This window comes from Camelus ferus, chromosome 10 (assembly GCF_009834535.1).
Source record: "Camelus ferus isolate YT-003-E chromosome 10, BCGSAC_Cfer_1.0, whole genome shotgun sequence".
In the NCBI taxonomy this organism is placed as follows: domain Eukaryota; kingdom Metazoa; phylum Chordata; class Mammalia; order Artiodactyla; family Camelidae; genus Camelus; species Camelus ferus.
In genome coordinates, this window is record NC_045705.1 from 54550777 (window position 1) to 54566958 (window position 16182).

At 40.7% G+C, this 16182-nt stretch overlaps 1 protein-coding gene across 3 annotated transcripts in view; it reads right to left on the reverse strand.

Annotated features, from left to right (window-relative positions):
* The window catches only part of NLRP14 (NLR family pyrin domain containing 14), a 39566-nt gene extending 23824 nt beyond the window's left edge, over nt 1–15742 (reverse strand). For all 3 annotated transcript variants that reach the window (XR_004323321.1, XR_004323320.1, XM_032489136.1), the window contains exons 1-5: nt 14268–15742; nt 13376–13447; nt 9712–11308; nt 6429–6599; nt 3825–3992 (exon numbers count right to left, since the gene is read on the reverse strand). Coding sequence is in view for 1 of the 3 variants with exons in the window: in XM_032489136.1 (XP_032345027.1) it covers nt 3825–3992; nt 6429–6599; nt 9712–11308; nt 13376–13447; nt 14268–14568 (2309 nt within the window). In the remaining 2 variants the exon portion in view is untranslated. The remainder of the gene's footprint in view (nt 1–3824; nt 3993–6428; nt 6600–9711; nt 11309–13375; nt 13448–14267) is intronic.
* Between the last annotated feature and the right edge of the window lie 440 nt (nt 15743–16182).

The following is a 16182-nucleotide window of genomic DNA, read 5'->3' on the forward strand; positions in this document are numbered from 1 at the left end:
CTGGAACTTGGACTTGGACTTGTTCCATTTATTGATTTTGAGGACTTATCAACTTGAGTGCCTTCAGAATTGTTTCCCTTCATCAAAATCAGAGCATAGAGAGGTCAGAACAGGGGAAGCTCCCACCTCAATCCAGAATTAGACCTTATTGGACGACCTAGAACATGGCTTAAGGCTGAAAGCCTCAGCTTGCTCTGAAGAGGTGTTATGGACCGAATTGTCTTCCCCCTGATTTGCATGTTGAAGCCCTAACCCCCACCCCCCACCAATGTGACTGTATATGGAGAGAGGGCCTCTCAGGAGGTAATTAAGGCTAATGAGGTCTTAAGAATGGACCCCTAACCCAGTAGTACTTGATGTCCTCATAAGAAGAGGAAGAGACATCAGGGGTGAGCACACGCACAGAAAGGCCATGTGAGGACCCAATGATGAGGCAGCTGTCCACAGGCAAGGAGAGGGGCCTTACCAGAAACTGACCCTGCCAGCACCCTGATCATGAACTTCCAGCCTCCAGAACTGTGAGAAATAAATTTATATTCTTTAATTCACCAAGTCTGTGGGGTATTTTGTTACGGCAGCCAGAGCAAACTCATACAAAAGGGTATTTATTATATCAGCATCAGGCAGTTAGGGAAACTTATACACTGTGTTTGGATAGAGCTCTTTTAGACAGAAAAGAGATTCCAATATTATGGGACCTGTGGATAAAATGTTAAAGTTTACAGAAAGAGAGTATTACACTAAGGAACAGAAAATAAACACACATATAAAACCCAAAAACTAGGAAATGGAAGAAAGTGTTTAGAAAGGTCTGCTTTACATTTTAAATGTACAGGAAGATGACGACTCTGTGAAATGAGAAGAGCACTTCGTGAGTGGAGACGACAGTGAGAAAGGGAGCAGGTTTAAGATAAAAGAGTGCAACGAAATTAGAAGCAACAACACTGAGATCTGCATTTGAGGCAATAAAGAGCAAAATCATTATGAATAAATCTGAGAGACTCTGCAAGAAGGAAGGGAGAAAAAGATGAGGACAAAAAAAAAAGAGTTATATACGAAAAGAGCTACAACTAATGACGATTAAATGCTCTTGAAAAACAGAGAAACAGAAATGGTGACAGCATGTGCAAGAGAGTGAGCCCTGAAACCATTTTAAAACTCCCATTTAAAGAAATTATTTCTGAGAAGGGGGGAAAAAAAACCTTATGAGCAGATCAAAAGTAATAAAATGTGAAAGTAATTTAAAAAATCCTGAGGACACAAATGAGAAAGTAAACACTACAGTTGGGAAGGTGGGAGGGAGTTAAGGGGTTGAAGTGTCAGGTTATCCTCAGACTTCTCTCTAGAACACTAAATGCTGGAAATTACCGTAGCAAAGTCAGTGTTAAGAACAAAGTGGAGGCCTGAGACCCAGACACGTTGTCATTCATCTACAAAGGGGATCAAAGGGTGTAAAGAAAGTCATAAAATGCATCCTTCACATGCTGCATGAAAATGTTAATTTAAAACTGTATCAGCCAATGATGCACTGAATCAAAATTAAGAGTTTGTACAGTGGGAAAGGTGAATTTAAGAAAACAAAACCAAAAAGCTAGCAGTATACATTGATTTAAAACTATGTGCATAGAATTAATCTAAGTAACTGTTGTATTCAGGTGCATTGCCATGATAAAAAGTCAGAAGTTTTGGAAGAGTTCAAAGTGTAAAATGTCTAGCCCTTGTAATCCTAGATTAAATTAACTTACCGGAAATTGTACCACAGAGGTATACTAAATGTTTTGCCTTACATAAGGGTATTTTAAATGTTGTGATCCTTTTGAATTTGATCAAGTATTTATTTGGGGAAGAAAACCCTGAAGGGCGGTAACTAATAATCACCAATTAAATTAAAATCAGGCAATATAACCTGCAAATTTCTGGACATAGCTGGACACAAACCAAAAATGAAACAAAACGTAGCTCATCTGTGAAGCAAAAAATAGAAAATGGCACTGAAAACATTAAAAAATGCTTCTAACTGGAGATATAAATAGTAGATGTCCTAGAGTCCTTTTGTTCAATAATCTGTTTTGCTCTTATCCTTTCTGTATTATAAATTTGAGTTTCTCGAACTCTCTCCTTTTCTTAGTGCCAATTAATAGAATTTCAGCTATGGACCTCCTAATGTCTGACAAATGGAATCTGAGCCCCATAAAAAGAAAATATTCCCTCTTTCCTTTGCAACTGCAAAGAAAAGCAGAGATGGTATCACAAGTCAGAAAATATTTTTTAAAATAGTTTTGCTTTCTTTTATTGTTTTATCATAACAAGGGAATCTTATAAGATACCTAGACCTTATGAGATTATTGATTGCGCCCCAGTGACCACCCACACTGGGAAAACATCTAGTCCTACATAACGCAGTGTTAGATTATTACAAATCTCTCATGACTTCTGCCACCAAAACATTCTATTCACTGGTGCAAGAGCCCTACTAGTTGGCTCGGAGAGATGGTTTCCTATCTGAAAGCCTGGTAACTGGGTCTACATGAAGGGTCATCACTGGAATACATTGTTCAAGTCCCAGCTGATGAAAGGGATAATAGCAAGTCCTGCCTATCTGGCAAGTGCCACGGCATTCTGTCTTGGATCCGTGGCTCTCACTGGAGGAGAACATCTTTCCCTCTGTTTAACACATCTTTGCTGCTAACATGTTTATGATTAGACAGAGGAACCCATGACCTACTTCTCACTGGGGTTCCAGACCAGAGGCTGCAGGTTACAGAAAATCTCTCAAAATGTCCTAAACCTGCTTCATAGTTGGTAAAACCCACACCCCAACCTGGCTTGCTGACAACTGAACACATGGTCAAGAATTACCCAGCACCTTTCCAGGCACACTGTGAGTTGCATCCTGTAAAAACTAGTGAAACTCTTAAAAAAAAAAATTCCCCAATGGTAACAGAATTCATCTGCCTATTGTCAAAAAGAAGGTCTTGGTTCAGATTTTTCTTGGCATCTTTTTCTACACATACATTATAATTTGCTTCCCACAAATACAGACCTACTTTGGTCCTTCCTGCATCAAGGTTCAGTCTTGTGCCCCCTGAACTGGATCTAGGGATTCCAAAATTTCTAAGGTAAAACTTACTATAATGATTTTTTTTTTGTTTTGCTTTTTTTGGGTTGGTTTTATTTTGTCAGAAACTGATTTAAATGTCTTTCATTGGAAAATAAGATTTTTCTCGAAACCTGTCACACGATGTGGAGACCAAGCATGATTGCTAATCTTTTCACTTTCGTAGAGAAAGGAAATCAGGCCCATCACTAGTGTGTGGTAGGGAGCAGGCACCTGGACAGTTGCCACACTGTTCTTCCTCAACTTTCTGTGCTGCTCACTGAGTTGCAGTGATGGGTGAGGGAGATTCAGTGTCAAAAATCAAGTAAAACTGAGCCTGCCTCAGCACTGCCCTCAGCTACTGCTTGTGCAGCCTTTTCTGTGAGAGTTCAAAGATATAATGACTATAGCTGTTCCAGCATCTAAATATGAAAAAATATGAAAAATTTATAAATTCTGGGTCTCCTCTCCCTTTTTTTCCCCCCAGATTTAGGAGATGGAGACACAGAGAACTATACAATGAGGGGCCTTCAGTGGAGGGCGGGGGGAGTTAGAAGTCCTATCAGGAGGAAATAAGCCTGAATCTACGAATCCCCACTCTTTCATACCAAGAAAGTAGATCTAAGCTAGCCCTGTGAACGGCAAGTCCAGGCTGTAAGAATCTATTTGGCAGACGAAAGTCTCAATTATAAACACACGCACACACACGCACAAACTCATGACTTACCTCAGGTTCTGTAGTTTACACTCCGGGTGTTTCAAGGCATCACATAGTGACTTTACTCCATTATCCCCTATATCGCTCCCTTTCAGGTCAAGATGCATCAGGTTCTGGTTGTGAGTCAAAGAACTAGAGATATCCTGACAAGCGTCAGGGAAAGAAATAAATCTCAACCTTCAGAAGGAAAACACACAAGAGGGATTACAAAATCATCTCTGTCCCTGGTTCCAACATCCCTTTCCTTTCCAGCACAGCTCCGAGATACTATCTAAATATTCCTGCCATCTCTTATCTTACACTGGGTTACTCCTGTTTCAGGTCAAGGTCGTAAATTCAAGCTTCAGGATGTTGCTTAGGAAAAAAATGGGTTACAACTTAAATGTCCATTATATCCTGACAACTGATACTCTCAACTTTTTTTTTTCTTTTGACTCTAAAGGCAAAGAAAGTGTGGCATCAGGAAAAGCAGAAGAGAAGTTTTTGAACTCTTAGTCCCAGGAATGAGGACCGAAAATTATCGAGGCCATTCCTAATACTGCAATCACAACATTAATCCATATATTAATCCTTTAAATAACCCAACATGAGTTCACAGTTAATATCAACTATTTGATGTGCATCATTAGCAAAATACATTATTGCAAAATATTCCCTGTCATCTCGTGGACTTTGTTAGGTGTAGAGACAACCCAAAGCAAAATATGAAGGAAGTTAAATCTGCCAATTTTTCTTCCTGTTTTCCATCTCTTAGTCATTGTTAGCTATATCTGATTCTTCTATAGTGCCTCTGCTGGCTCCAGATGCCCAGTGTGTTCCTACTGCTAACTTTTCAAAAACTTCCCTTTGTGATCTCACCTCCCCTCACTTCTGAAGATCACTCACCCTTTGCCCTCACCCTCCATCCAGCCAAGCACATCAAGAAAATAAAGCTTTTACCCATTTAGAGTGCTCACCATCATCTCTAGTAAAAGTTCCCAATGCACTCACTAAACCTAAGTTGAAAGTACAGTGTCACTTGTTAAGGAAGAGTGATTTGAGTAAGGCAGGCCAGACTAAGGTGGGAAAGACTGAGAGCTGCCCTCATGGAGCCGTCCCCCGAGAGACCCTTGCATTCTAAAAGAGGAAGCCATTTAACCCGAAAGAAGCACTAGCTACTGTTAGGATCTGGGTTGGGGGCATTCAGTGAAGGGACACTGTGCGGGAGATGAATGGGGGGTGAGTGAAAAGGATTCCAGGAACGCCTTCATTGTAACGTGTGTGTAACTGCCTCCCATACCTACATGCAAGACCTGACCTAATCTAGTCGCTTAAAATCTAAGGTCAGATCTCACGAAAAACACTGAGATTTTATGGGCAGTATTTAGGGGGAAGCCTGTTCCCCATAAAATAACATTAATCAACAGTGCTAATGGAAACAAGTATCTTATCGATTGTTCAGCATTTGGTACATACTGCTGAGCCCTGAGCACGTCGATGAGCACAGAACACAAAAGAGAATAGGATCAGTTCCAGCTCTTAGCAGAGCCAATAGACAAAGAGAGGGAGACCTGTAAATGACCAAGTGTAAGAAGGTAGTAGGGTATCTAGAATCAAATTAAGATATAATAAAAATTTTTAAAAGGACATAGCAAATGTTGGCGAGGATGAGGAGCAGCTGGAACTGTCATATACTGCTGGTGGGACTATACAATGGTAAAATCACTTTGAAGAATTGGTTGGCAATTTCTTAAACAGTTAAACATACATCTATGAGCTAACAATTCCATTCCTAAGTATTAGACCAAGAGATGAAAACATCTATCACACACAATAGATTTGTACAAGAATATTCAAGGAAGCCTTATTCATAATTGCCCCAAACTGGAAACAACCCAGGGGCCATTAACAAGAGAATGAATAAGCAAGCTGTAGTATAGCATACTATGGAATGCTAATCAGAATGAGAAGAAAGAAACAATTGAAATAGCAGTGACATGAATAAATTTTTAAAAATATTTTGTTGAGCAAAAAAAATGGACAGAAAAATATATATACTGTATGAATCCATTTAAAAGATTTCCAAGAACAGACAAAACTAATCTAAAGTGATAGAGGTTAGCAAGTGGTTGCCTTTGGGACTGGGCAGGGTGAGAGGAGTGAATACAGAAAGGACTACAGGGAAACTTCACGAGTAGATGTAATTACTTTCTTGCTTGTTTGGGGTACTGGTTACACAGGTGTATGCAACTGTCAAAACTCAATGAACTGGACACTTCATATCTGTGCACTGTATTGAATGGAAAAAAAAATAGTATATTCCAGAATTTGTTTAGACAATGCCTTGTTGACTTCCCTAGAATGCCTTAGCTCTGTGCTCCTCTCCATGTAGAAAATTCCTAACCAAGCCTCAAAGACCCAGGTCAACTGCTACTATGTTCTGTGTAATCTTTCTCAGAACAAGTTAGCTATGCTCCCCCGTCCCCAGAGCTTTCCGCAATTCATGTTCTTAGAGTATTTTACCCAGTAGACTTTAATTATCTGTTTACTGTTGGTTCCCTTTAATAGGACTGGGAGGTGGGATAAAGAAAGAAAGTACAATGGCTCCATTATGTTTTCTCATGTCAGACTTACAGTAGTTTTTGTAGTTTACAGTCTGGATGCCTTAGTTCTTGATTAAAAGTCTTCATTGCTAATTTATCAAGGTTGCTATGACACAGGTCCAGTTCTCTCAAATGTTCATTTGTATGAAGCACAGAACAGAGATCTTGCCACCAACGAGTAATGCGACCACCATCCCTTTGCCTAAATGATTGGAAAAAGAGACCAACAAATCTATTTCAGCCTAGGCAGCTCTCCGAAGATGGTATAGGATGAAAGTAAGTGTATTTGGAAGTGGTAAGACCACCCAGTGCAGCTCTGGCTTGAACACCATCCCCAGGAAGTCTTCCTCTTGGCACTCCAGGGGTTTTATTGGCCCAATAGAACGCTCCCGCCATCCCTGCAACACACACAGAATTAAAAACTAGGGTGAATTCACATTAAAAGAAGAGATTCAAGAAGGACAAGAGAGAACTCTCCAAATACCTGAAGAGCCAGTATCAAGAAGAAAAATAATATATAAGCACAAGGAGTAAGATTAGAAAAAGCGGGTAGACATTAGGAGACTGGCGTAGATTAAGAAGCACCGGCTGTGAGCTCCAGTTCTGCCACTTACTAGCTGTGTCACTTTAAGCAAGTTCCATCAGTTCTCTGAGCTCCACATTTTCTTCATCTACAAAATGCAAATGCCATCTCCCTTCACTGGGCTGTAAGGGTTTAATAGTCAATTTCAGTGGGTACACAAAAGCACTGTGTAAATTTTGAAGTGGTGTCCAATTTAATTCCTGGGCTTATCATCAATAGGCTCATTTAAACAGTTAAAGAGTAATAAGGAATAAAATAGAAGATAGCCTAGTGATTTTAAGCATAAGCTCTAGAATGGGACAGTCCAGAATCCCAGCTCCACCGTTCACTAAACTGGGTGATTTTGGCCATATTACTAACCTATCTTCATCTTAAAAAATAAAGGTAATAGCCTCCATTTCTTAGGATTACTGTAAAGAATAAGTAAGACAATCTATAGAGAATGTTTAGTGAATGTTTCATGTTATAAATGTTATAAATCCTAACAATTTGAGAGCTCCTATTATTTATATTAAAACACATAAAAGTCTAGCATGCTGCCTTATATATTATAGCTACTGTAGGGGAGGAAAAGTATCTTTTCCCCTCTGTTCCCCTGGGTTCTGTGAATGGGGCCCTGTAAATGAGACTGACAAAAGATATCGTAAGAGAAAAGCGTACAAATTGTATTAGCATGTGCACTGCAGCTTCACGTGGGAGAAACTCAGTTCTGAGTAACTCAAACGAGTGGTTAGAGTTTGGGGTCCATAGGCCTAAATTACTATGGGAAAGGCATGGGGAGAAAGGGCACTTATAGAGAAACAAATGACTTTTTAGGAAGATAAACGGGCCCCTAGGAGAATAGATGGGAGGTATGGTCATTGTTGACAATGTCTATCGGGGTGTGGTGCCAACTTCTGTCTCCAAGAAGACAAGATTAGAACTGCTCTGGGGAGGGGATTTATGACAACTGAGTTCTTTTGGGAGGACTGCTTTTAGGCAGACAAGGGATTTCAGGAAATTAAATGCCTTCAGTGTAAGATAATTCTTCAGTAAAAGCTGTATATTTTGAAGTGGCGTGTACTGATCCTCTCTACTACTCAATAAATACTGGTTCTCCCATGACTTACTTAAAGTGAAATGAATGACACTGCAGAATGGTGGTCTCTACATCACTGGGGGTCTTAAATTTGAGAAAACTAGGCAAACATTCAAGTGCTCACTATGTACGGATACTACAGATAGAACAGTGAACAAGACAGAGATCCTGCTCTGATGACGTTTACAGTATACTTATGTTGTAGAAAAAGACTGAGGTCACCGATAATGTCCCTTTTAAAACACTGAGTTCTCATCCTCTTTTATTTTCGCAACAATGCCAACTCTAGGATTACACAGGTGAGGGAAAGGTAACGCAAAGACTAGCAAGACAGTGGCCAGAAAGCCTTCCTAACACTTATTATTAAGCATAAAATACATTCCAATGTCCTGGGTTCACTCACATCTTCTGTAAATAGAACTATGAAGTCAGAATTAAGAAAATTCACTGAAGGTGACTAATCACAACTCCTCAAGGACAATAAAGGTCATAACATCCCAGCCTAAAACTCCTACTCCCACAGTTCAGAGAATAATGAAATACATGTTCTTATAAGACGAATACAATTGTATGTAATGGCAATGAGAGCTTGGGCAAAATGGGACAACCAAGGACTTATAATCAGACGTGTGACATCCGTCAAGTTATGTATCTTCTTGGTACCTCGGTTTTTTAAATAAGTAAAATGGAAATAACAGTATGTACCTAGGATTGTTGGGAGACTGAGCTGGGACTTAGAAGACTGTCAGGTATGTGTTAAGCAAATGTTAGCTATTATTTGGTGTGTGCTTGAATTAATCATTATACACTTATTTCTCTGAATCTCACTTTTATAATCTTAAAAATAAACTGAAATATGGTTTTGACCAGCGTTAAGCTGGGTAACATGCTAAATAGCCCCTGTATTATGTAACTGTATACCACATAGTAAGCCCTCAATGAATTAAATCTGGAACTTATGAGTTCAATTCCTCCCCCAGACTCAGATGGGTAGAGTCAAAAAAGGCAACTTGAGGAAAGGCAGAGGGTAAAATAATATGCCTAAAATGCTGAAGCTTCATTTATGCTTTCAAAACACTTCAAAACCTACTATCTCTTGCCCCACATCTGACTCTCTCCATTTAGCTGTTAGAGGGCTGAGACCTTTCATACAAGCCCTAGCTCTGTCTAGGTGACAGGGAAGGCGAGTACAGTGAAACAGCCCAGAGAGAGGACCCGTGTACACTAGGTTCAGTGAGAAATTCCTCGTCCCTGTTCTTCAGGAGGACATCATCGTAAAAGTTAAACACTGTGTTGCAGTGGATGGAAGGTAGCCCCGTGCCGCATCCCGCCTTGAGGACTGAAGCATTCATTCCCCAGTTGTTGGGGGTGTTGACAGCTGACCGCTCTCAGCCCCCTCCCTCCCTTGGGATAGCCCCCAGGCCAAGAGAGCTTCCGCCCATTCCTCAGGGAGGGTTCCGCCCATTCCTCACCAGGAGCCGTGCCTGGTCAATAAGGGGTTTCAGTGCCTGGCCTCCTTGCATCAGGGTGGGACAACTGTGAAAGGTTATCCTGGCTCTGGGACCTCGAACAACTCCTCCCTGCCCTCGGACAAAATCTATTCCCTTCACTCCCTCGCAGGGCACTTCCAGGGAACTGACCTGACACACTTACCAAGTTTCAGCTTGGGGGCTGGAGTTTAACTCCTTCTTGTCAAATACCATGGTTACAGACAGTTTAATGGTCCGTAAGTACTGGCAATGCTTCAGGCAGAATGAAGACACGAGCAAATGGATTTCCTCACAAATATTAATGACAACCTTTGGGAAGTATCTCATTGCCTGGTTTATAAAGGCTTCATCTTGAGTTTCATATAGAATGTGAAACAACTCCAGAAAAACCAGGTGTGATGGAAAAGGGTCACTGTTTCCTAGTGTTTCCATCCACTGAAGTGTCTTCCATTTCATCTCCAGGGACATTCTACAGTTGAAAGTTTCCTCCAGTTGTTTTACTAGATCTTCATTCAAAAGGCCAAACAGAAAGCATTTCATCTGCAGCAAGTGGGGGTCATTACAACTGCTGCTTTCAAGTAACAGCTCTGGGTCTTCAAAAGACTGGAAGGAACTGTCCCCGGTGTCCCAACTGTCTTGCAACATATAAAACATAGCTGCAAAAAACTCCTGAATGTGGAGGTGGGGGAACACATAGCAGTTTTCATACTCTGCATCCCTTTGAAGAATATTCATGTCCAGGAAAATTGAGACATCAGATTTAACTAACCCATGCTTTCTGAGATTCTCCTTGTAAAACACATAAGTCATAGTCCATACTCCTCTGGCAGCCAAGTGACACAGGCTCCTCAGTTGGGTTTCGCTGGGTAGACTAGGAAAGCTTCCATCTACACGTGTGAACAAGCTAGAGATACAGCAGGTAAACAGAGCTGTGGTTGTCCTGCAGGTCAACGTGATATCACCACCCTTCTCCATCTGCTGCTCCAGACAATTACAAATGACCCAGCACACCAGGGGGACTTTGCACATGCTGAAAAGCATCTCATTGTTTCTTAGGGAACTGGACACTTGCAGGGCCCACCTCTCATCTTCAAAAAACTGGCAAATATACTCCTCTCTTGCATTCTCAGACATACCTAGTAGCTGTATAGAACGCGGACTCTTCAATAAAGGCTTTAGTTTCTTAAAAGCTGTGAGTTTTGTCGTCACCAATAAGGACGACTGGGGGAGCATCACTTTTCTCAGCAAACTACTCACGAGGAAGGACACAGGGTGTACCTGGGTCCAGTCGCCACACAGCACAAACTCGGGTTCCTCAAAGGCGAAGTGCAGTTCATCAAAACTATCAATAATAAAAAGGAGACTACTCGGCTGGGACATTATTCTTTCGATGGGCCCTTCTGTGCTGGGCCAGTCATCTGACAGCATTTCAGCAAAGCTTTTCTCTCTCAATGGGTTAATTTCTCTTGCATTGAGATAAAAAACATAGGCAAATTTCTGCTGGTAGAGATTGCCCTGTGCCCAGTCTAACATCATCTTTCTCACCAAGGTTGTCTTCCCGACTCCAGCAGGCCCCTGAAGGACCACTGTCTGTGGCTGCACGCCGGTTCTGACATCCTCACCAAACAAACGTTCCAACAGTTCTCGGCTCTCCTGAGTGATTTCATGACAGAAATTTCCAGATTCTCCAAGCAAACAGTTCTTATTCGACATGATGCGAAATTTTTCCTCTATTTGAATTCTGTATTTTGTTCCATCACCTAAGTCAGTTAGAAAGGAGATGGGGGGAAAAGATACACAAGATTAAAATAAACTCTATGGTTTGCAATGTTAAGAATACTGGAGGACTTAGAGCAGGAACAAGATACAGGCTGAAATCAACCTACAGCAGTTTACATGAGAAAAGAATGGAAATAAAACAAAAACATTCCTGCAGATTTAAAACCTACATTAGAAGCTGTGTAAAAATAGAACTGATAATGCAGGACATTTAGGGTGGAAAAAAAAATTAGATTCGTTCTAGAAATATTTTTTACCTCCTTTGTACTTCTACTCTACAGAGAAAAAGGATGGCATGTGTGGGGAACAGAGCCATCATCCAGATAAAAAGAGGACCTAGGCAACAATTAACAATAATTGCCAGAGAGGACCTGAATCTACAGATCAAAAGAATCCACTTTATACAGATAAAACATTAACGGAAATGAACAGTTACAGGATCCTCCCTGAGGAGCGAGAGGGCTGAGTCCCACATCAAGCTTCCCAGCCCTGGGGTCCTGCCCTGGGAAGATGGGCTGAGCCCCCAGAACGTTTGACTTTGAAGGCAGCAGGGCTCACTTGCAGGTGAGCTGGGGGGCTGTGGGAAACAGACTGCTCTTAAAGGGCACACACCAAGTCTCACCCGCTCTGAGGCATTCGGTACAAACATCTAACATAGTTCATTTCCCACTAAATTATGCTTTGTTCTCCCCCAGTGGAAGGGATGGTATTAGAAGGCAGGGACTCTGTCTTTGAATGGTATAATACCTAGTGAAGTGCTGTATTTTTAAAAATTGAGATTATAAGGATGATTTTTAGTTTCTTCATTATACATTTATCTACCGAATTTTCCAGAGTAAATTTCTATGGAGATGGAACCTTGGTTTCCTAAATTTATGGCCAGTTACGCCACAAAAATAAACTTGCTTATATTGTATTAGAAATTAAAGTCCAAGCAGGAAGTTATCTTCAAAATCATTTAATACAGTAAGAAAGTTCTATTTACTAGTGCTCGGAATGAAGTAGGTTCTCAGTTATTTCTTGAATGAAATTAGGTGGCCCGTTAGAATGCAGCATAGCTGAGTTAAGAATGAAGGTTTCTCACTTGGTTGAGTTTTCTTTGTAATGTAATTCCATTTATATAAACTGGAATTCAGTTGTACAGAATTCAAAACAAAGTAGGGGAAATGGAAATGGTACTGAACTAAGACTGAGAAGACCTAGAAACTACATTTTACATAGACTAGCTGGTCACTATCCCAGAACTCAATTACAGCATTATTTCTAATGGAAGTAAAGAGATTCAATAAGCCAAACAGTCCCCACCAACTCAGGGACTCTTCAGTCCATAAAACAAGATCAACATACCTTTGCTCTTCAGACTGTCAACTTTTGACTGGCCATTTCCAAATACAGCTCTCTTGAGGCTCTGAATTAACAGAGCCCTGTTTCTGACTTTGTCCAGAGAGCCAGTTTTGCCAACTCATTTTTTTTAAATTGAAGTATAGTCAGTTTACCATGTTGTGTTAATTTCTGGTGTATGGCACAGTGACTCAGTTATACAATATATATATTCCTTTTCATATTCTCTTTCATTATAGGCTATTACAAGGAAGTGAATATAGTTCCCTGTGCTATACAGTAGGACCTTGTTGTTTACCTATTTTATATATAGTACTTAGTATCTGCAAATCTCAAACTCCCAATTTATCCCTCCACCCCCTTTCTCCCGCTCTGGTAACCACAAGTTTGTTTTCTATGTCTGTGAGTCTGTTTCTGTTTTATAAGTAAGTTCATTTGTCTCATTTTTTAAAAAAGATTCCACATATAAGTGATGTCACATAGTATTGTTCTTTCTCTTTCTGGCTTAGAATGACGGTCTCCAGGTCCATCCCTGTTGCTGCAAATGGCATTATGTTATTCTTTTTTTATGGCTTTTTCAAAGATAACCACTGAACAGGTAGGATATTACCAGAAGTCAACAAGTGTTGCACAAAGGTCCCCTGGGAGATAGCCCTCCTTCATCATGCTTCAGAAGCTCCAACCTCCCAAAGCTGACTCAAACTTACCCAGCACAGCTTCTTGATGACCTTGTACCTCTCTGGCCCCGGTGTCCTCTGGTCTCACCGTCTTGGCTATCCCTGCAACAGATTCCAACAGGATCATGAGATTTACCAAAAATAAGGAGAATTTGGTGATGACCAGAACACAATTTTCCTCAGTGGTCCAATTCTCTGATCATTTGGGTTTAAGAAAACTAGAGCCAACAGAGCCTCAGACTGGACCAGCTTAGCTGAGGGAGATGTGAAGTGGTGTGAACAGCACTGAAGCAGGACACCTCTTGCCATGCCTCCCACCCTGTAACTCTAAGGCAAGTGGTCTCGTCTAAGCCTAAGCTTCCTCGTCTATACTGACCTCACAGAGAGAAGGGGAGGCTCAGAAGATACACAACATCAATGTATACACATTTTGCAGCTATAAAGCCTTGTATATGTGTAAGGAACTTAGATGACTACAGGATTTCACAGCTGGGAATGACTAAAAATATCATTTTGGCTTACGTCCCTTAATAATTTTTTGCCCACTTCTTATCCTTCAGCAAAGATTTAAAATCATATTTGTGAGTCCTTAAAATTTAGCCTAACCTGTCACTTTATTTGTAGTTTAGGCCAAGGAACATTAGATGGGACAATTCTTATCACTCCATTCCTTTAATCATTCTAACTGGTACAAGATGGATGGATCTCTCCCAGTGAAGGAGCCAGGCTGAGTAACAGTACTCAAAACCCTATGGCCTCTTTGGTGTTCCTCAAATGACCCAACAAGCTCCCACTGTACTTGAGCATCATGGAGTGTGTATCCACAGAATAGTTTAACACCCATGTCCCTTTCATAGAATCAATGGGCTCCAGGAAGCACTTCCTCCTCCCCACCCCGGGATGTGTCTCCAGCATCACTCACAGCTGATCTCTGCTTTTGCTCTCTGGCACAGGCCCTTCAGGTTCATCTTGCCAAAGATTTTGAGAGCCACATCCCAGGCCTGCCCTCCCGGGTAATACTGGCTCATCAAGTTAGCCAGATCCTCCCGCTTGGCCTTCTTCACGTCAGACCAGGGTATCCTGCGGGACCCAGGTCCCACGGTCTCGTTCTTCAGGAATGACTTGAATATATTTAATTCCTCTTTGTTTAGCTCCTCCAAATATAGGAGCAGCCCAAAATCAGAAAAGTAGGAGGAAGAAGACACATCTGTCATCTTGTCCATGAATCAATATTCAAGCTTCAGTGTGGAAAAATAATCAAAAGATGGAATAAACAGGACCTATGGAAAAGTAAGATTAGAAAATGAAATACCTCTAAAAACCTAGATTAATTCAACAAACGTGTGTTGAAGTCCACTGTATGAGGGTTCAGGATTGACCTAGTGTCCGCTGTAATACATGTTCTATCATAAAAATATTCCTCTGATACAAACCACTTCACCTTTCTTCCACCTTTCCAAGAGTTACTCCCAGTCCCATACTTATGAGCTGTAAGAAAGAAAAAAACAGCAATTCATCTTTCATTACTCTTCTGCCAAGCGAGGATATCAGAGCCAATCTCAGAGGACTACAGTATGGATTAAAGGAGGTAGAGTTCACGTGTCGCCTGGCTCAGAACAGACTCCTCCTAAGTACTGGCAAGTTTCCTCATTCCCTCTCTCCCCCACCAACACCCAACATATATCTCAGCCTATAAAATGTTATTGTGCCCCCATCATTACTCTTGAAGCACATGCAATTGGCATATGTCACCTTTCATGTCTTCTTGTCATGTCATCTCTGGTCACAAATCCATACCAAGTCCCTGAAGGTCTGTGTTCCTAGTTCACAAGCTCCTTTCACATCTGTTTCCCAACACCACAATTATTCTGGGTGAGTGCAAAGTTAAAACCCATCCCAGACAGCATTCTCTCCCATCCCTGACCTCAACTCCCATGACCTTGTTCCACTCCAGCATTTCACTCTGATGTTCTCGCTCAGAATTTATCAGCAATGACCACACGAACTGTTAAACTGCCAAGTCCCTTAAATTAATTAAACTCTTAAATTAATACCTTCCAGTTAATTGAGCAGTTTCATGTCCTCACTCCCATGGTGACAGTTCTTCAAATGTTATCAAATCCTAGTCCTTTGAGCCCTGTGTTTTCCTCTTATTTATCACCTGTCTTAAAAGCCTTATTGAATTTCTTATTTAGCACGGGCACTCCAGTTCATAATTTAAGTTGTATCTTCAAGTTACTCACCCCCTCTTCGGTGATTTGCCTAAAGAGACAGGGATAGTAAGTAGTACAGCTGGAACTCGACCTAGATCTTTCTCTAAGCCCCCTCTCCTTTCCAGTCTTTCAAAACGCCATCCCCTACTCTTGCCAATGGGATTGGAGAAGATGGAAGGGAGAAATTAAAATGTACAGAAGGGAGGCAACTATATTCAATACATTGTAGTAACCTATAATGAGAAAGAATATGAAAAGGAACAAATTTATATATACATATATGACTGAAACATACTATTCACCAGAAATGGACACACTGTAAACTGACTATACCTCAATAATAATATTAAAATGTTCAGAAAGGAGATTTTACTTCTTAAACAAAAAGTGAATTATCTCAAAATTACATAGTAAATCAGGATTTTATCCTACAGTAATTAGTGAGATACCAGCTGTTTTAATAATCACCACATTTGTTGAGGATCTACTGTGATAGGTTCTTTATGAGAATTTTCTCTAGTCCCAAAAGTTTGGTTTTAACTACAATTTTATAGACACTGGGACTCAGAAATTAAGAAGCTTGCCCAGGTTACAGAGTTGACAGGTAGCTTATCAGACTGCAAA